General features: G+C 36.7%; 1 protein-coding gene across 1 annotated transcript in view; it reads right to left on the bottom strand.

Annotated features, from left to right (window-relative positions):
• The window catches only part of LOC110466452 (exonuclease 3'-5' domain-containing protein 2-like), a 35964-nt gene that overhangs the window by 9297 nt on the left and 3934 nt on the right, over positions 1–22733 (bottom strand). Inside the window, exons 2-13 of the mRNA XM_021522951.1 lie at positions 19546–19735; positions 18597–18737; positions 17964–18072; positions 17010–17093; positions 14585–14682; positions 8068–8216; positions 6365–6519; positions 5758–5883; positions 4869–4980; positions 2505–2771; positions 1412–1643; positions 599–758 (exon numbers count right to left, since the gene is read on the bottom strand). Of these exons, the coding sequence (XP_021378626.1) occupies positions 599–758; positions 1412–1643; positions 2505–2771; positions 4869–4980; positions 5758–5883; positions 6365–6519; positions 8068–8216; positions 14585–14682; positions 17010–17093; positions 17964–18072; positions 18597–18737; positions 19546–19735 (1823 nt within the window). The remainder of the gene's footprint in view (positions 1–598; positions 759–1411; positions 1644–2504; positions 2772–4868; positions 4981–5757; positions 5884–6364; positions 6520–8067; positions 8217–14584; positions 14683–17009; positions 17094–17963; positions 18073–18596; positions 18738–19545; positions 19736–22733) is intronic.

Here is a 22733-nt window from a genome sequence, read left to right as displayed (position 1 = left end):
TGTATTCTCTTGGGATGACACCCTAATTACTTCCTGTAGTCACACACTCTGACATACTTACTTCCTGTATTCTCTTGGGATGACAAACTTACTTCCTGTAGTCACACACTCTGGCATATACTTACTTCCTGTATTCTCTTGGGATGACAAACTTACTTCCTGTAGTCACACACTCTGGCATCTTTACTTCCTGTATTCTCTTGGGATGACACACTTACTTCCTGTAGTCACACACTCTGGCATATACTTACTTCCTGTAGTCTCTTGGGATGACACACTTACTTCCTGTAGTCACACACTCTGGCATACTCATTTCCTGTATTCTCTTGGGATGACACACTAATTACTTCCTGTAGTCACACACTCTGACATACTTACTTCCTGTATTCTCTTGGGATGACACACTTACTTCCTGTAGTCATACACTCTGGCATACTCATTTCCTGTATTCTCTTGGGATGACACACTAATTACTTCCTGTAGTCACACACTCTGGCATACTTACTTCCTGTATTCCTTTGGGATGACACACTTACTTCCTGTAGTCACACACTCTGGCATACTTACTTCCTGTAGTCACACACCCTGGCATACTTACTTCCTGTATTCTCGTGGGATGACACACTTGCGGATGAAGGACTCGTCCACACCACACACGACACAGATGTTGTCCTTGTCTAGGAGGTAGTAGTCATCGGTCGGCCGACCTGCTGGCTCAAACCTCAGCTTCACTGTCAGTGGTTCATCAGATACCTTGTCTGTTAAACCATATCACATTGTCTTGTTTACAATAGTTGCCCTAATTTATTTAATCACAGTATTTCAATGACAAAAAATATCTCTTCTTTAGTATCCCTACATCAAGGTTTCTGTGCATGTCTACATAGCACACCTCTAAAGTTCCTGTCTGGGTACCTGTCTACAGTGGATACCTGTATAGACAGGTGTGTCTATGGTAGTGTTTGGCTGATGATCGATTATAATCGAAAATTGATCGGTTTACCCTTCTGATTCCAATCATCGATTGCCGGTTCCACAATCAATATAATCGGTTCATCATTGAAATCAAAGTGTTTAAATGTCTTCCATTTAAAGTATGCTTTGAACGTCATATATCCTATGGTTTTTAGTATATGATCGATAACTACCGGTATGCATAAAAGTTGCTTGATATCCTTTAGTTATAAAAGAACGAAAACTAGCTAATGTATAGTGAACAATGTAATAGTAGTGTTCTCACTTTATTTGGTTATTCAGTCCAATAAAATTATAAACCGATTATGCAATCGATCATTGATCGGTTTACCACTTTTGATTAAATACCGATTGTCGATTTTAAACTGATTGCCCATCACTAGTCTATGGGTACCTGTCTCTAGAGAATCCCTATAGAATCCCTATACAGACTAACCTGCCAGTCCCCTCTCTAGGTACCACGCAGCCTTCCTCACATCACAAGAACAGAGAAGTTCCCCGTCAGGGGCAATAAGGCAACAATTATCATATAGGGGGCGCTGTCGTGTCACATAGGCCCTCTCAGCTTTCTTGGTCTGTACCGGTACTGTAGACTGTTGGTCTGGTTCCTCAGAATATTCTGTTTCACTGCTGACATCTTCGTCGAACTCTCCACCACTCCTTTCATTCTGTCATACAGGAGTGTACCATTAAGACAAGCATGAAGCAAGCTTGATCTGCATCAGTGTAATTAAATAGCAAATAACCCCTCCCCCCTTCCTTGCCCACCCCAAGGCCCATTCCTGTTTAAAAATAAGTTATTTGTTTCATTTTTGGGAAAGTATTGTTTCGAAACCAAACAAAAAACACTGTCTCTTAAGCAACATTCAATAACAACAGAGATATTCATCGACTTTTCATTGGATATTTGAAAGACAGGATGGTTCTATTGTATGTTATCTAATTTTCACATGTACAATACTTAGAAAGATGAATAGGAACTTTTTCTCACACACTGCACAGGTGCATTCCCTCGTCTGTTAGGGAAAATATAAACCTGTTACATGTGAATGTGTTTTAGAAGTTTAGTACTTTGAAAGCCTCATGCGACACACCAGTTAAACTAGATTTGCCTGTCGCCATCACACAGGAGTAATAGATTCTATAATTATCCCCCATTAGACAGAGATATCTACACTTCCGGTTAGGGAAAGATATTTCTGTTTTACCCTGGATAAAGACGGGGGAATCCCCTGTCATAACAATTGCATGACATCATATCAAAGAAAGAAGATTATGGAAGATAACTTTGATTTGCTAGATATTATGATATGAATATTTGTATTTCATAAAATTACCACTTGTATTTGATGTTGGAGAAATATAATTGTTTTTCCTCTTTAGGATTAAGACAGAAAATATCTCAATCCATGTGGGAATTCTTGCCCACAGCAAAGCCTCTGGCTAGACATTTAAGAATCTTACCCCTTGACCAAGGTGGGGAAAATTTACCTGTATATTAATTTTTAATGATGATCTTTAGATCCTACCTGTTTTTCCCTGTCTGTCAGCACCTTCACCAGCTGTTTGTACATCCGCGAGGGTTTATGCTGGGTTCCTTTGTTGGGCTTGTGTTTATACTGTGAGTCAGCCACCCCCTGACATAAGGATCGAGATGTTCTCCAGAACCGACTTTCGTTGGTGAACACCTCGGACTGCATGCTATCTGCCTCGGGTCGGCGGTTCAGCAGCTTGGCTAGGACCAGGTGTGTAAAAATATCTACAGCTACGATAGCATCATCAGCCGCATACTCTTTCTGTAAACATATAAGGAACCCCAATGTAACAAGGCATCACATGTGATACAAATCCCCACGCATTCACACATTGTGTACCATATGTACGAGGAAATGAATAGAAAATTCAATGATGTAACAGTAACTGCTCTAGGGACTGCATCTGTTGAAGATATTGTCATGGCAAACAATTGTATCAAGTTTCTCGAAATTCCATTGAGGAATGAAGTCAACAGAGCGATGACAAAGTTTTCCTGAAAAAAGTAACAGTGAACTCGACCTTCAAGTAGAAACCTGAAACGCAAACTTGTTCAAGGTATTGCCATACCAAACACTTGTATCAAGTTTCATGCAATTCTGTTGAGGAATGAAGTTGATTGAGCGATTAACATTTTTTTCTCTAAAAATAGTAACAGTGACCTTGACCTTCAACGCAGTTACCTGAAACGCAATCTTGTTCAAGGTATTGTCATACTCAACACTTGTATGAAGTCTCATGAAATTCCGTTGAGTGTAGCATACAAACATACATATGTACAGACAGAATCCTATATCCCCTCGAACTTTCGTTGCAAGGGGATAAGTGTTAGTCAACCTCTTGTAAACTCACAGATGTTTCAAAGAATACTGTGTAAATGATGTGTACTGTTCATAGTATTAAAATCCCTGTACTAGTTTAAGTTAAAGGAAATTTCTCTTTAACTCAGCAGTGGAGCATCATGCTTGAGAGTCAAGGGTCAGTAGTTTTGACCCCCCCCCCCCCAGTGAAGGCATATTTTCTTGTCACTACTTCCTTCCTATTACTACAGTTAAATTTCTTCATTCTTCATTATTTTCACAAACACTTTTGCAATTGTATCTCAACTGACAAACTGAAAAATATATTCAGGGGATTCAAAGCAATTACCAATGTAACTAAAAAGGAGACTGAAATGTCAATTACTTCTAACACCTAGAGGATTCAAAAATTCACAATCTCTGTATTACATGGGGTTCCAATGTCATGACCTCTGTAACATGATGGAGATTCAGAGGTCACAATCTCTGTATTACATAGGGTTCCAATGTCATGACCTCTGTAACATGATGGAGATTCAAAGGTCATGACCTCTGTACTACATGAGGTTCAAATGTCATGACCTCTAAACATGATGGAGATTCAAAGGTTACGACCTCTGTATAACATTGGTTTTGAATGTCATGACCTCTATCCCATGAGGGAGCTTCAAAGGTCCCAACCGCTGTACTACATGGGGTTCAAATGTCATGACCTCTATAACATGAGGAAGATGCAAAGGTCACAACCTCTGTATTTCATGTGGTTAAATGTCATGACCTCTGTTTTACATAGAGATTCAAAGGTCATGACATCTATCAAATTAGTGAAACACAAAAGAGCAATCATTCCTGACTGATAGTAGGTCTGATGATGGTGATAATCAAGTAGGCATATATTCAGAAAAAAATCATTCAAACATAAGCAGTGTGAATATTTATAGAGAGTGAAACCCAAGGATATGTATGCTTTTTATAATAAATATTAATAATTATATAAATATCACCATTTAACATTTGTTTACGCATGATGAAGCATCATGTGAGCAATTTTGCCATTTATGTATAATTAAGCTGATGCTGAGTATAACAATGCTAGGTCAGCATACCTCAGTCCTGGTAAACTAGTATGCCAATTTCTTTCCTTACTTTCAAAAATAAATTAAATCTTGTTTTCAGTGTTGTTTATCAGCTTTTTGTGGTGACCCAAACAAGAGAATTTCATTATGATTGTAATAAGAAACAAACTTGAAACAGATTTCTTCGGCCAGGCACCACATTTGTTCCCTCTCTTGAAATGAACTAGCGCTGCATGCAGTTTAATCAAACAGAGCCCAATAGCTTAATTTTTAAAATGTACCATTTTAACCATCTGTTTCAAGTATTTTCATGTATTTTGTCTTGAGATGAACATTTGACAAATCAGAACATTTTGAAATCTGGACACATCCAGTTTTCTCTATGAATTTCAATAATTAGGACCATATTTAAAATAGAACTTTTAGTGAACATTCTGTAAAGTTAACGACACTTAGACGCCTGGAAGTATATTACACAACAGACCTGTCTAGAAGAGAAGATGTCCGCCTCCCAATTACCACAGCGCACAGACTTGTCTTTACTGATGGTTACGCCGAGCACTCCCTCAGCCACGCCCTGTAGTCCAATGCTGGAGCTGTAGTACCAATATAGAGTTCACACAGTTAATAATTGACATTTCATTAACATGTTAATGTGAATTAAGGATATATAATAGGTTTTAAATATATACACAAAACTTAACACTAATGAGCGTATGTATATCAAGATGAAGTTCTTATCTTAAGTGGATTTATCAAACCTTCATCTAGACAAATACAGACTCATGTATGGATACTGCCAGGCCAATATATAGACAAATATAGACTCATGTATGGAGACTGCCAGGCCAATATATTGACAAATACAGACTCATGTATGGATACTGCCAGGCCAATATATAGACAAATACAGACTCATGTATGGATACTGCCAGGCCAATATATAGACAAATCAGACTCTAAGCTTGTCACAGTATTGTAACCAGACTGATTACTTATTGAGATACATAGTACCAACTATGTTACTTGAGAAAATACAGGAAAATTATTTTACTAATTTGACAATTAGGATGATGGGGTAACAACCCTCCAGTCAGACATGAAAAACTATGGACAATGAATTAGCCATGGTATGTGGCAACTTGGTGAAGAGGGAGCAACTTTTTTTTAACAAAACATGAAAATTTGAAGCTTTTTTCCTTCAGCTTCATCAAGATTCTACACCTATCATTGTTAGCCCTTCACCACAGTTTTATACCTACCCTCAATGTAACCTTTAAACAAGATTATCCATTTCAGTACAGCATTGTATAAACATTTTACTAAAGTTCTACACCAATCACAGTACAGATTAACCTTTCTGAGCCACTCACCATTGATAGATGCCTCGGACCCGGAGGAGCATGTGCCGCAGGTCGACACATCCACGCACAAACAAACCGTAGTCCTGGAACAACTTCTTGGCGTCATCTTTAGGTGCCACGCCCACTTTCAATATGCTACAACATATAACAAACAAATATAAATGCAATTTATAAAGTAAGTCGGATAGAGATTTTATGTTGTTTGTACCTACTTATTTATGTTAATTGACTAGAAAGACATACTGATCCACACAGCCCATAGATACTAATGCTTGTCATCCAGGTACAAATTAAGCTGGTTACTTACCGGTACTCTTCTCTAGTACTGGGTATGGAAAGAGGGAGTCATGTGGAAAATGGCCTAGTCCAATCCATAAACCCTTCCAATAAATGAATGGGGGACAAAGAGGACAAGTAAATGACCTTACACATGACTGTTTGGGACAGCCCCAGATAGCTACATGTCCCATACAAGGGATAAGTTATTGCTTACAGGCTACAGTATAGATTTAAACTCCCCTGACCATTACAAAAGAAGTGTAATTACCTAAATAAATCATCTATTATTTAAAAATGTAATTATCAGTCTTCTGGAGAGTGTACATGGATTGCTTACCTCCTGTCATTTAATAACTGTTTAAGAGACTCGGGAAAAGTGGGAAACTTGAAAATCCGAACAAGTGCACATACTCCTTCCTGTGTGGCTAGCTGCAACAGCGCCACTGGATGTCGACGTCCACGGAACACCCACTCACAGTCAAAGCCCAGCACCTGTCAATAGTGTAACATGTACAAATAAAAAGGTAACATGTACTTCAATCAAATAATGACATTATATAGTAGTAGACAGATTGAGACAACCCATTCACCTGTTCCCTGTGTCGTCTGTGCTTCATCTTTAAACAATCACATGATATATATACATGTAGTAGACCCCTTTGCCATTTTAGCAAACTATTATTACATTTTTATGTCCAACATGAAACAAAATTATCAGATCCTGGGGACTACATCAATTTAAAGGCTAATGTGCTCTGTATACCTTGATGTGCTGATTTTGTCTGTAGATCACTGGAGCCTACCTTGATGTGCTGATTTCGTCTGTAGATCACTGGAGCCTACCTTGTGTGCTGATTTTGTCTGTAGATCACTGGAGCCTACATTGTGTGCTGATTTTGTCTGTAGATCACCGGAGTCTACCTTGATGTGCTGATTTTGTCTGTAGATCACTGGAGTCTACCTTGATATGCTGATTTTGTCTGTAGATCACTGGAGTCTACCTTGATGTGCTGATTTTGTCTGTAGATCACTGGAGCCTTCCTTGTGTGCTGATTTTGTCTGTAGATCACTGGAGCCTACCTTGATGTGCTGATTGTGTCTGTAGATCACTGGAGCCTACCTTGTGTGCTGATTTTGTCTGTAGATCACTTGAGTCTACCTTGATGTGCTGATTTTGTCTGTGGATCACTGGAGCCTACCTTGATGTGCTGATTGTGTCTGTAGATCACTAATGCCTACCTTGATGTGCTGATTTTGTCTGTAGATCACTGGAGCCTACCTTGGGTGCTGAGTTTGTCTGTAGATCACTGGAGTCTACCTTGTGTGCTGATTTTGTCTGTAGATCACTTGAGTCTACCTTGATGTGCTGATTTTGTCTGTAGATCACTGGAGCCTACCTTGATGTGCTGATTTTGTCTGTAGATCACTGGAGTCTACCTTGATGTGCTGATTTTGTCTGTAGATCACTGAAGCCTACCTTGTGTGCTGATTTTGTCTGTAGATCACTGGAGCCTACCTTGATGTGCTGATTTTGTCTATTGATTACACTGAGCTTACCTTGATGTGCTGGTTTTGTCTGTAGATCACTGGAGCCTACCTTGTGTGCTGATTTTGTCTGTAGATCACTTGAGTCTACCTTGATGTGCTGATTTTGTCTGTAGATCACTGGAGCCTACCTTGATGTGCTGATTGTGTCTGTAGATCATTTGAGTCTACCTTGATGTGCTGATTTTGTCTGTAGATCACTAGAGCCTACCTTGATGTGCTGATTTTGTCTATTGATTACACTGAGCCTACCTTGATGTGCTGATTTTGTCTATTGATTTCACTGAGCCTACCTTGATGTGCTGATTTTGTCTTTTGATTACACTGAGCCTACCTTGATGTGCTGATTTTGTCTATTGATTACACTGAGCCTACCTTGAAGTGCTGATTTTGTCTATTGATTTCACTGAGCCTACCTTGATGTGCTGATTTTGTCTGTAGATCACTGGAGCCTACCTTGTGTGTTGATTTTGTTTGTAGATCACTTAAGCCTACCTTGATGTGTTGATTTTTGATGTAGGTGACATAAAACTGTTCCCACTCCTCTTCCGTTTGAATAACAAAAATCTCCTTCTTCCTTTGGTAGACTTTTACGTTGTTTGTTAATGCCTTTATAGTCTTTATAATTGCCCACACTCCAACGCCTAAAGATGGACAAAAGACATAATGCAACTAGACTGTAAAGAGTAGACAATCTAGAATGCTAAGATAGGTTTCCTCCAGGACATTGAGATAACACAACATTGCGTGATAATTACCTCGATCTCTATATTGGAAACAGATCATCTCTTGTTCAGTTAAGGTAGCTGTCTTATATTCCTGATCAACTGAAACGTTACTTGATTATGTATCTGATATTCCAAATAATCTCTTCACATGGCTAGTTTTTACACTCCACCCATTATAATTAGTTTGAATCATATAATGAATACATTGATTATCTACAGTTTGATCAGGTCACAGTATACTATATATGGCTCAACCTGAACTGAAAGATGAATAGTCCATAGGTGTCAACCAGAATCTCTGAAACCTCCAATAAGGGAGATCTTCCTCAATCCACATTTCCAATGAGGGAGAAAGTGTGTGAAATGCGACTGAAACCGCTTTTCTCAATTTATCTTTCCCATTTGATGTATCAAAATAACTCCAAACAACATTCATTTCATTCAGACACACCTGTTAAGATCATTACACACACCCTGCAGTTACACTCGGAGAACATTTGACCACAGGATGTAGATTTTGAGTTTGTGTAAGTTTGGACTTAAACAAGGGAGCTTCGAGGGAGATTGGTAAATTGTGGTCAAAATGTCGGAGTCTCCCTCCTAATGAGGGAGATTTGACATCTATGGAATTACCGACATAATAATGTTCTTAAAACATCAATACAACCAGAATTTTATATTTGTGGCAAGTTAAATGTACAGAGAATTGTGGTTGCCTCCTAGTTTTGTGTAAGAGCTAATCAGCAGAGAGGCAGACTGGGAAATTTGGGGCTCAGGAAGGTACTTTAAAAATGTTAGAGTTTGAACTTTAGTTGGAACGAGGATATCCAATAAAATAAAATCAGGTTTAAGTCAACATCACTCTCCTTTATAAACCTTATGAAGCTAGTTGCTATAATTAAATAACATTAAAACACACGTGTCAGTGGTTGAGTTATAATTTATTTCTTGGTTCTTGACACACAATTACCAATTATCTATTTTGAGGAAAATTAGTCCCTACACCGACATGTGTCCAGATGAAATCAAGAAATATTACTTCAATTAAATTCCTTGAATTATATATTCTATATTTTACGTCGTATAAACACAAAATGAGATGATTAGCCAAGTACTACAGAAAAGGTCGCACGAATAGTACCCTTTCCAGTACCCTCGTACGTATATATATATACGTACCCCCTATAACAGCAGTAGCTATCAACTTCGAAATATGTCGTCTGTCCATCTTCTATGCGGCCTTGTCCTCTACAATTTTACGACTGTGTACCATAAACTACCACTAGTTGAAATAAATCAGTATTTACTGGTGACATCGACTAAACAAAGGTTACGAAAGGAGTTGAAACGTCACCTATAGATTTCACAATCATTCTGATGGCCGCGGCCATGACAGTTACCCGGATGTTTTGTCACATAGTCAAATTCTAAATATAGAATTTTGTACTTTCGATTTCTCAACAAACAGCTGAATTGCATCATAGATGCAATCATAATCTGCATAAATATATATATATTTAATAAATATTATATTGTGTATCTATATATTCTACAGTAGTGAAATTGTTTCCAATTAATACTGAGATTTCTCAAAGGCAATATTATTCTTAAATTATAATTAAAAAATAGCAACATGCAATACTCACCAAAATCTTTGAACTCTTTATCTTAAGAATAGATAGCTGTCCACAAAAGGTCCTTGCATAAACACACATTCATAAATCTCTAACAATAGTCCTGATAGGCCTCTATCACTCAACTAGCTGTTAACCAATTGAAATTTTAGTATGCAGAATGCAGTTTTCTATTTCTGTTTGTAAAACAGAAACTCATATTGGAGTTCCTCAATTTTTAGGACAAAAATGAAATTTTGGCTCAGTACAGCAAACAGGACATTATCTAAATATGTATACTGGTACGCCTGTTGTTATCATTCTGGGAGTCAGATTAAAGGAACATCACATGAAGAGCCATATTTGTTTTATTAATGAATGTATGTGTTCCCACCTGCAATAATGATTCCGTAACATACTCCTTGCACTATCTTTAAACCAATAATAAAATTGGCAACTTTTCGCTTCGTAGCCGATGCGGTACAACAATTTTCTTTCGCTAACTTCACACGACCAGTCATTTTGTTTACATTAAAGAAAATGGTGTGTTATGCACATGCGCTAGAGGGAAATCCCTGAACAAAATGTTGGTCCGACAGGTAGAAATCCTAATTATTATCAAAAAAATATTCATTTTTATGAATATATATCAGCCAAATCCTATCATTATTTTCCATAAGGAGACTCACTTGATATGTTTATGTAGTATTTGAAAAATAAAATTGATATGTTTATGTAGTATTTGAAAAAAAAAAAAATACACTCTACCGTGATATCCCTTTTATATGGAAGGCTATGATGTCAAGCAATATAGAGTGCATGCTTTTGAAATTTTGTTGAAAATTTCCCAATTTCATTTCTTTAGCCGTGACCTTGACCTTCATAGCATCTCAAAACATTGCTGTCAGGAATATTTGTGTGAAGTTTCAAGAAATTTGCTAAACTTAGTCAAGAATATATATATGCAGACAAACCAGAACTTATTTACAATTTTCCCCTTCTTGATCACTTAAACATTCTGTACTTGTGACTCGAATTAAACCTCGACTTCCAACTTGGCTCAAATGATTGATGTCTGAAAAAAGGTTAAGTTTCATGACAATTTTTAGTTGAAAACCTTAGTCCAAATTAATCTTGGACCAGCTCATTTTCCCACTATCATGTAGCAATAACCTTCACCTTGACCTGGTCTCCAGAGTTTATTGTCAGGTTCCACAAGTTCCATGAAAGGAACCTATATGGAAAGCCAGATATCAAATTTAACTCGCTCATAATGTAAAGATTTTGTAGCTGTGACCTTGACCTTCAACATATGAACTTGGAAATCAACTGGTTTCAAAAGATTATGTCCTGAACATTTGTATGAAGTTTCATGAAAGTTGGTAGAAAACTTTGGTCAGGAACCTGCAGACAAGGCAAATGCTCAGGTCAGGAACCTGCAGACAAGTCAAATGTTCAGGTCAGGAACCTGCAGACAAGTCAAATGTTCAGGTTTGGAACCAGAGACAAGGCAAATGCTCAGGTCAGGAACCTGCAGACAAGTCAAATGTTCAGGTCAGGAACCTACAGACAAGGCAAATGGTCAGGTTTGGAACCAGAGACAAGGCAAATGTTAACTTTCCCAACGTGAACTGGTTATGTACCATGGCCGCCTTGCAGTTCAAGTGGGCTACAGAGATTGATAACAGGAAAATTTGGGCAAAATATTGAGAAAGGTTGAATATTTCAGTAAGGAAGCTGTAAACAAGCCAAATATCGACATGCAGACGGATGGACAGACAGGCAGGATGATGCCAATGATTAAACACTCCGCTAAAAGGCAACACATAAACAACAGACAATACATGAATTCTGACAACAATTTTATTTGGAATGTATAGATTAAATTACACAACTATATAATTCTCAAGACAAAACATCCAGATTGTTCTTTGTAACAAAAACTGAAATTCTTCTAACTGTTGTATCTAGGATTATTATATTTCACATTACAATTCAGAGTAACATAAAAAACTTATCATAAAGATATTATCTTTCTCTAATCTCAATATTTTTCCACTTATTTTTTGAAAACAAAAACAATATGAATGTTTTACATATGGACATAACACCTATCACTAGTATGTATACTTGTAAAATTAAGTCTTAAAGTCAACAAGTTTGGCAAAACATGTTTTTTATACAAAATAAAACCATTAAAAAACATTTTTTAGTCCTTTTGCACAAAAGTCCATGATTTTCAATACTTCTTAAATGTATAATTTTCATATTTAATGTAAAAGATTTTTAAAACAATATAATACTACAGACTAGAAACAAAACAGATTTAAAATGGTAATCTGGGTTTTCGAAATGGGACATGTATCCTCTACAACAAACAACATTATACATTATCCACATGGCACATTGGACAGTGATTTTGATCTACAAATTAATTGTTAGGGAAGATGTTTAATATAACAATAGAACCTGTAGAAGAGAAACAAGAGTTACAAAGAAATAAATCTGGTTAAGTTATTAACAGGAGAACAACAATATCCCTTCACCTGTGTAAATATTTTTGCTACGTGTAATAATCAAACTCAATATTATGATTGCTTGGAAAAGGAACTTGAGAGCGTATGATGGTCCTGACAACACTTTGAAGCGGGTATAAAATTTTAAGAACTTGCCCAAACATACAAGAAATATATCTGAATAACAAAAGTGACGTCACCACAGTTTCTACCTCCTGATAATTACTGTAAAGGGAAAACAATTGCCACTTAATTTAATTTTCAGTTCAAAAATAAACTTTGTGGTCCAGGGTTTTATAGATCTTATTGCATATGCTGGAAGGGGAGGGACTGTGCATAAGTTGGATTACCATAAATTGGATATATTACATGCATTACCATTAAGATATATGTAGACTATCCTAAAACATTGATTTCAGCTGCCATTCACATTGAGGTTAGTAGGGTACATGTAACAGTTTTTATAACACAGGGAAAAGTCTAAACCCTTAAAGCTCAGTTGTCCAGCTTTCCACACTTCAAATAGGCAAAGTATCCAGAGACATTTCTCCACAGGTTAATGTGAACAATCTACCAGAGAGAAATGCTATTGTTTGTGTCTGTTCCCATATCAGCCGATGACAAAATGTACCAGCATACAAATTTGGTATCTCCAGCTGATGTAGTATAGGAGATATTCAGGAACAAACTTGTTTTAATGACAGGTGTCAAAGTATAGGTCACAGTGACCTAATTTTGGTACGACACTCTCGGTCTCTGCCATCTTGAGATATACCGGTTTCTGAATACCAAATTCTGCTTCTCCGTAAGTAGATAAATGCTCTGGACAAGTTTTCAGGATAGGACGGAAGACAGAATACAGAAGAAAGTAGGGAGTGCGATCTTTTAGCTCCCTCCAACAGTACCGATTGGAGACTAAGGCCAATTTAGGTGTAATTCAACATGTATCCTGTATGATAGAAGAACCAAACAAAGGCTAAAAAGTAATGAACAAAATATTAAGTAAACTATGTAATATTTTTAAAAAAAAGAAAAGATAATCACTGGGTTTTTTCAAACACCGACGTATACAGCAGATTGAAATGACAAGATACTCAACTCTTAGTATTAAAAGTAAGTTAACACAGTTTTTGTTTAAAAAAGAAGAAGAAAAGAACACTTCATAATACTTTGTGATTGACAATTTGCAGGCAGTGAGCTATTTTGAATGTCTAGCAGTAGCTATGAGTTATGTAGGTAAAATTATCATTGGAAGGGTGGAATGAGGATGTTACAAGGAAATGAGGAATCTTAGGTACAGCTTCTATCAATAATACTATTGTACATACAAAGTTACACCTCAACACATATACACTTAAGTCACATCAGCTTCAGGGCTTTCTACCACAAAACTCAACACCACACTCAAATGCAAATCTAACACACCTTTTTTTCAAACCAGAATCATTTTGTGTCATGAAAAAAGGTATGAATAGTACATCACTATAATTTTAAAGTGGAAGTGCTTTTTGACTCTTTTAAACTATTCACAGTTCAACATCAGTGGAAAATGTATACAGCACAAAGATCACTACTTGGTCTATCATCTAAAGAACAATTGGTATAAGGCTAGCTATACCTTCATTCACCACAACATGTATACACAGAAATAATCTACATTGACACTTTTAGTACTTTGGGTTCTACAATTTCCAAAATACATGATATAGGACAACTCAGCATTCACAGACTAAATAATTTAACAGTTAATACCGGAAAAATCAGCACTTGATATTGGACAATTCATCAACATGATCTTATAGGTAGTTCTCAACCATTATTTGACACAACCATGTTGAGCAGTTATATTCATTGTACAGCAACAATTACAATCGATAAAATTAAGTGGTTCTGAAATATCGTCATACTCTACAAAAAGATTACAAAATTTGTCTTATATTCTCAAGAAATTATTTCACCTTTTTGTATATATAAAGTTTAACTTCCAATTTTCAGCAGTAGCATTATTTACATGCAGCACTATATGAATGCTATTCTGTATAAGATATGATACACACACCAGGGCACTTGATTACACACAACCTGTTTGGTCTAGATGACTATACATGAATGTTGTTACTACTTGATCACACTTGGATACAGGGGTACCCCTAACATGCTGCAGTCACATCTGTGATGCTGTCTTTAGTGACAAGCTTCATCAAACTCCCATTGGCTGGTCTATCAGTTCCATCCATCCATTTGTTAAAAAGCCTGACAAAAATAAATCAACAAAAAACATAAATGACCTGTCTGATTATCTTTACTCAGGTGAAAGTAAACAAGAGGCCCATGGGCCTTAACGGTCACCCGAGTCCTAAAGTATTATTTTTTGTTGTTGAAATGTGAAGTGGAGATAATGCTGTCAATAATCCCTACCAAAATAAGAGTAAACAAGAGGCCCATGGGCCTAAACGGTCACCTGAGTCTACAGTATTTATTTTTGTAGTTGAAATATGTACCAATTTGAGTAAAAAATAGTATAATGTTATCTTAACTTTGTCAGGACCATGAGCTGATCATTCCTACCAACTTTCAGTTCAATCAGTCCAGCAGAACTTGACTTTAAGTTTGTGATAAGTTTTTTTTTCAAAATGGCAGCCGTGGTTGCCATATTGGATATCTGATCGACGCGAAAAATAACAACACTTTGTCAGGACCATGAGCTGATTTCTGATTGGCCCGAAAAATAACAACACTTTGTCAGGACCACGAGTCGATCATTCCTACGAAGTTTCAATTAAATAGGCCCAGTAGAACTTGACTTTAAGTTTGTGATAAGTTTTTTTTTCAAAATGGCAGCCGTGGTTGCCATATTGGATATCTGATCGACGCGAAAAATAACAACACTTTGTCAGGACCACGAGTCGATCATTCCTACGAAGTTTCAATTAAATAGGCCCAGTAGAACTTGACTTTAAGTTTCATATATTTTTCAAAATGGCGGGCTGTGGCGGCCCTATTGGATTTCTGATTGACACCAAAAATAACAACACTTTGTCAGGACCACGAGTCGATCATTCCTACGAAGTTTCAATTAAATAGGCCCAGTAGAACTTGACTTTAAGTTTGTGATAAGTTTTTTTTTCAAAATGGCAGCCGCCACATTTGATTTCTGGTTGACCCGAAAAATAACAACACTTTGTCAGGACCATGAGTCAATCATTCCTACAAAGTTTCAGTTCAATCGGCCTAGCAGAACTTGACTTTAAGTTTCATATATTTTTCAAAATGGCGGGCTGTGGCGGCCCTATTGGATTTCTGATTGACACCAAAAATAACAACACTTTGTCAGGACCACGAGTCGATCATTCCTACGAAGTTTCAATTAAATAGGCCCAGTAGAACTTGACTTTAAGTTTCATATATTTTTCAAAATGGCGGGCTGTGGCGGCCCTATTGGATTTCTGATTGACACCAAAAATAACAACACTTTGTCAGGACCATGATTCGATCATTCCTACAAAGTTTCAGTTCAATCGGCCAAGCAGAACTTGACTTTAAGTTTGAAATAGTTATTTACCATATTGGATTTCTAATCGACCTGAAAAATAACAACACTTTGTCAGGACCATGATTCGATCATTCCTACAAAGTTTCAGTTCAATCGGCCAAGTAGAACTTTACTTTAAGTTTGAAATAGTTATTTACCATATTGGATTTCTAATCGACCTGAAAAATAACAACACTTTGTCAGGACCATGAGTTGATCATTCCTAGACCCAGTTTCAGTTAAATCGGCCTATATTAAGTTTTAAATCGTTTTATTCCAAAATGGCAGCCGTGGTGGCCATATTGGATTTTTGATCGACCTGAAAAAATACACTTTGCCAGGACCATGAGTCGATCGTTCCTACCAAGTTTCAGTTAAATCGACAGAGTAGAACTTGACTTTAAGTTTGAAATAGTTATTTACCATATTGGATTTCTAATCGACCTGAAAAATAACAACACTTTGTCAGGACCACGAGTCGATCATTCCTACGAAGTTTCAATTAAATAGGCCCAGTAGAACTTGACTTTAAGTTTCATATATTTTTCAAAATGGCGGGCTGTGGCGGCCATATTGGATTTCTGATTGACCCCAAAAATAACAACACTTTGTCAGGACCATGAGTCGTTCATTCCTACAAAGATTCAGTTAAATCGCCCCAGTAGAACTTGACTTTAAGTTTGTGATAAGTTTTTTTTTCAAAATGGCAGCCGCCACATTTGATTTCTGATTGACCCGAAAAATAACAACACTTTGTCAGGACCATCAGTCGAAAATTCCCACCAAGTTTCAGTTAAATCGGCGTAGCAGAATTTGACTTTTAAGTTTAAAATAGTTTTTCAAAGTTGCGGCCATATTTGAATTCTGATCGACCCGACAAATAACAACACTTGGTCAGGGAGTTGTCATAATAATTTTGTAGATACATGTTCATAAAAAGATAAATTATTTTGTCAATTATCAGTTCAGGAAATCTTGACAATGACTATATACCTTGTAATTATTTACGACAAGAATATTCATTAAACCGTTTAAAACAAGGACTTACTCTGCAACAAACTCCAGTGGGGTCCAAGTGGTAAAGTCTGCCTCCGACATGAACTTACGGTTCATGGGAGTGTCCAGAGTCATTCTGAAACAACAAATATATCGACTGAAGCAAGTACTATACCTGGAGCATCCAATAGAAACAAGTACTGTACTTTGAAAGCCCTCCGTCTTCATCATATGCTCAGGAACGTACAAGATTCTAACAGAAATATTCACCATGTATGAAACGGGTAATATATATATCGCTCATTATGAGGTGAGGAGAAAAACATGATGAAGTGTTCTAATTAAAAGCTGGTTGCTGGCAAAAGTAGCCTGCTGTTCATCACCTTGGATTCCGTTATCTTTTCAGAATATGTATAGGTCAACATTATAGTGAATATTCTATCGGCTACTCTTCCAAGTTCAACCACTTGTTTCAGAACTTAGTGAGAACACAGTATCATGATGTCATCAATCGACAGGAAAGACAAAACTGATGGTATTTACCTTGATTTTTCCACTCAAATTTGTAAAATATATGCAAATTGTACTAATACATGATTGCCATAGCATGTGATACAAAAAAGTTTCAAAATTGTTCCCATCCCATCCAATTTTTATAAAAACCAATTAACTTATTTTCATAAAAATCATGCATGATTGGAACTCCAGGTTTACTCCAAGAGAACAAAAGGGAAGCAAAATACCTAAATATAAAGGGATGGATGGGTTAGAGTTTTTTTGTGAAATCTGGAATAGCTCGTAAAGTTCAACACAATCAACAATCCTTATTTGCAAATGTTAATTCAGGCTTGTTGCTATAACAGTACATGCATAGAATGTAAGGACTTGTATCAAGGAAGTTTAACTTTATAACATTGTTTTTAAATTCATATTACGTAGTGTATGTATCTTATACAGACTGCCTTTGTCCTATATGATGGCAGGGTAAGAAAAAGTCTATACTTACGGCAGGATGGCTACAGTCAAGGCATTGGCCGGCATTCCACTCTTATCACAGGCCAGACTTTTGACTAGCTGGTGAATGGCAGCTTTGGCCATACCATAGCCAATCATTCCTGTAAATATAGTAACAGTCACAAATTTTACCATGCACAATAAATTGTCACTTTTGATATCATAATTTTGATTTATTTCAATCATTACTGATATTTTTAAGAGATAACTGCCATTGTGTAAATTTTATCCCTTTGCAAAAACTTCCGTTTTATTTCGTGATAAAAAATAATATTTGTAGGGTTAATTAGCAATGCTTCTTTCCATTTTTTTATTGTTATTATTGTTCCGAACAATGCCACACACCAAAAAATTGGAAAATATGTTGAAAACTCGAGTAGTCCATTGGAATGCAATTAGATTTCCACAAAATCACCTCTACATAGTTGCATAACCATGATGTGAAAGTTTCAATGAATTCTGCTGATTAATTGCGAAAGGGAGGAGCCTCCTTAACTCATTTAGCCCTGAAGACATATTTGAACTCTTCCAATTCAAAGGTTGGAATAGTTCAAATCTTACTATCAAGATCTATGTCATAAGGGAGGTAATTCACACAGCCTTTTGATGGTACTATAAAACCTACCTGGAGTACCCTCCAGTGCAGGCATGGCCCCTGGCAGGGTCAGGACACCACCCTCCTTCAAATGCTTGGCAGATATGGCTGCTGATATAGAGGAGGTCCATACACTTTGTTTCCACATCATGTCAGCATTCTTGATAAAGGCTGAAACGTCAATATTGTAAGTCATCATAGACAATGGTATTGCTAACCTGGAGGCTGTACATGTATTTAGGAACATAATTACTTATAAAAGACCAGTCATGCTTGTAAATCTCTTGATATCAAATTTCTAATAAGATATTAACACATTTACTAGCTGAACACCTGATATGACATCTCTATCTTGTAAAAAAAGTTATTCTTACATCATCATACAGTGCGAGGTCATTCTATGATGCAGGGCATATGTCACAGATCACATATAGCTTAATGGGCTGGGAATCTGGTTTGGTTTGTTTGTGCTTTACATCCTATTAACATCTATAGTAATTTTAAGATGCACTACCAGGTCTTGGTGGTGGAGGAAAGCCCGAGTAAACCCGGAGAAAAAACACAAACATGTGGCCAGTACCTGGTGAATTCCCTACATAGGTTTAATTTTCAACCTGCAGACAAGTGGTGAAGGGCTAGTGATCGTAGACGACAAGACGGTGAGACACCTTAACTGTATGGCCTCCGGGCTGTGAGTATTTATCATATATTCCGTCTTTGCGTATTGCAGAGTTATCTTCTCTTGGGAGCAAGTATTGATTGTTACGTCATTGGGCTGTGTGAGAAAATTACGTTGTTTTCTCAAAAGTCGATGACGTTACTCTCACAAACAAGTGACCTAACAATCAATACCTGCTCCCAAGAGAAGATAACTCTGCACTACGCAAAGACGGAATATGCAGAGGTACCCCCATGGGTAGAACCTTACTTACAAATGTACAGCCACATAATCACATGTCTGGTCCAATTATGTCCTCACCTTTTGCAGCAGCACTGCCACCTGCCCAGCCCCCAGCAACACAGAATACTGCATCAAGCTTGTTACCACTCATCAATGTCTCTATCTCTCCCAATACATGTGTCTCCTGGTCTGTCCACGAGGCATCAGGCTTCACGAGGATATTGGCATCAGCCATTTCATTTGGTGCAAGATCTATGGATCCCACCCACTACAAAATAACAAAAAATTAAAAATTAAAATTAAAATCTACCAGAAAATTATAAATGTATATGACCTTGGACAATTCCAAGATAAGAATAATGTACACAGTGAGAAAATGTAGATGTACTTGCTGACAATTGTCTGCTATGTCACAAAATGAACTTCCCTCCATCATAAACCTAGCTCCAAGTTGAAGAATTTATAGCTTTCAAAACTGGGAATCTTCTGGGACTTGTTTTCCTTCAGTGCTCATAAGTAACTGTTGTGCACATCTCCAACATTAGGCTATTGTCAGATGTTCAATAAAGTGTACAGCTTTTCCAACTATCTTGATGAAGTGGAGAGATCTTAATGTAGATCTTGATCCTTTAATGTAAGAACATAACTAACATAGCAGTCATGACCAATTACCTCAACAAAACTTACATAAATTTATATTATGCACAACATTAAAGCCCAAAGAAAAAGGGTACCAAAGCAAAAGAACGTTAGTGGTTAGCATCCAAACTGTAAAAAAAAGTCCTCATGCCTGGCCAACTGATCAAGTCCACAGTATTTATCCTATTCCCTAGTTGAACAGCTACACTCATACCTGTATAACATGTACACCTACTATCATGAGCATGTCATTAAAATGCTTGTTGGCTCTGCACTCATTGTGTTTACAAAAGTGTTGGCCAGTCATCAGATAATTATAAGTTTAAAGGGACATCACGTGAAGAGCCATATTTTTTTTAATGAATGTATGTATTGTATGCACTTCCACTTATGTTACGTCGCTATTCCCATATTCAGTCCGTTCCAAATGTCCAGTTTGACCACTTGAATTGTTCGGGAAAGCCCTGCTAAAAATAGCGTCGATAACGTCACCTGACTAGGCAGTAAACACAAGTGGTCTGAGCGAGATGAAAAGGTTTCCAGAGGGGCCCCCAGAGAGGGGCCGTTAGGCAACTGCAACTTCTTACCGCGCTATGAAACCAAGTAATATGATTTCTTTCTAAGTCCATATTCAAACTTATTAAACAGTAATCATTCATCATCAGAAGTTAATTGCACACTTGCCAATATTCAGAATTTAAATTTATTTAGCTTTAAACATATTTGTTGCCAATAAAATTGAACAAGGGATGGGACACAGGTTTTTACAATTTATCACAGCCTTCTCCCGTCATACATTTACAATTAAATGTCAACAATGATAATAGGCATAAACATTAAGTAGATATTTAAAAATATATATTGAATTTAGTACCGAAATGTGACGGGTACAGATGGTACGGGGCTAAACACCTTCCCTACACCAAGGGACAAACCTTTCTGATTTTTTTTTTATATATTGCCGGGGCAGAGGAGGCCGGGTATTCATATTAGTACTAATTTAAATCTTTCATGTAAAAACAAAAATAATCGTTTAATTCAGCAATAGAATTAAATCATACCATTTTACTGAATCCGGTAATATAAATTATGTAAATCCACGGACTTTGATAACACGTATCTCGGTGACCCAGAAAATATGCTGTGGGCCATCACAACAGTTATCCCTTGGAGGGCCTCATGGCAAAATCAAACTAACCAGTCACTTATCCCTTCCTTTCGCATAAACCACTGTATAATTATAGAAACACAAAGTAAACTCTCTCCAATACATGTCCATTAACATATTAAACTAAGTTCATCTGTGTTCAAACTCAGACAAAGATACTAGCGAGCTTAATAGTTTTAGATATTTATTCATAACATAAACAGCGCTAGCATTTCTGTCGATTCCATTTCAGCTTAACCGGCTATCCGGAAGAATACATGCACCGTACTAACTGCTACGGCAGTTATTTTCTCCTTTGAATACTGCCCACCTGCAATAATGATTCCGTAACGTACTCCTTGCGCTATCTTTTGACCATTTGGCAACTTTTCGTTTCGTAGCTGACACGGTACAACACTTTTCTTTCGCTTACTTCACACGGCCAGTCATTTTGTTTACAAAGAAATGGTGTGCTATGCGCATGCGCTAGTAGAGGGAAATCCCTGAACAAAACGTTGGTCAGATGGGTAGAAATACCGATGATTTTCTTAGATTTAATCATTTTTATGAATCTATTTCAGCCAAATTCGATCGTTATTTTCCATAAGGAGTCTCACTTGATATGTTGATGTTGTATTTGAAAAAAAAGACAAAAAATAAAGTTACTTCACCGTGATGCCCCTTTAACTATATTCTCATAAAGTACTTTATCATGTACTACTATAGTCTGCTAACCTTTTGTAATTTCATTATGATTTGTTGTCCATATTGTTTATTGTTTATAGATTTAACAGGTGTTCAATTACTTCCATGTTTTCAACCTGATTTTGCGAAGGTGATAATTCAAAGTGGATTTTCAACCATCTTCATCAATTTTTTTACTCAAAACACATTTGGATTTTTAATTTTGATTTGATGGATTCAACTTTTTCTTCATTTAAGAAATATTTTGTTATTCTACAAAATTCATGTAACCAATTACAGAATATGACGACATGGCTTAAGCCAGGGATCAATCTAGATCTTAGGGGAATCTATCTTTTTTCAGATTTGATACAAGGGCAGACTCTAGCGTCAAGAAGGTAAAAGATAAATGTTTTGTCCGACATGCATGTATGTGTGCAGCATATTTCAATTTATTGCCAATTTCAAGCTTATATAATTGTAGAATGTTTGTTTAAATTATGTTAAGAAAATATACATATACAGTATTATGCATTATAACTGTTGAACTTTAACTCATTCACCCCTGAAGTTTCATAATGAAGTATTCCACCCTTTGAATTGGATGAGTTCAAATGTGTCTTCAGGGTTGAATGAGTTAAAGAAAACATATACAGGGCTCGCGCTGTCGGTAGCCAGAGTAGCCATTGGCTACTTTTATTTTTTATTGGCTACAAAAAATATTGTGTGGCTACTAAAATTGACTACTATTATAAAATAAACTTTTGAAAATTAGTGAAAATCTGTATCTATGTCC

This window comes from Mizuhopecten yessoensis, unplaced genomic scaffold, assembly GCF_002113885.1.
Source record: "Mizuhopecten yessoensis strain PY_sf001 unplaced genomic scaffold, ASM211388v2 scaffold11133, whole genome shotgun sequence".
Classification (NCBI taxonomy): Eukaryota; Metazoa; Mollusca; class Bivalvia; order Pectinida; family Pectinidae; genus Mizuhopecten; species Mizuhopecten yessoensis.
The sequence above is the reverse complement of the archived record's forward strand: the minus strand, read 5'-3'. Positions and strand labels throughout refer to the sequence as shown.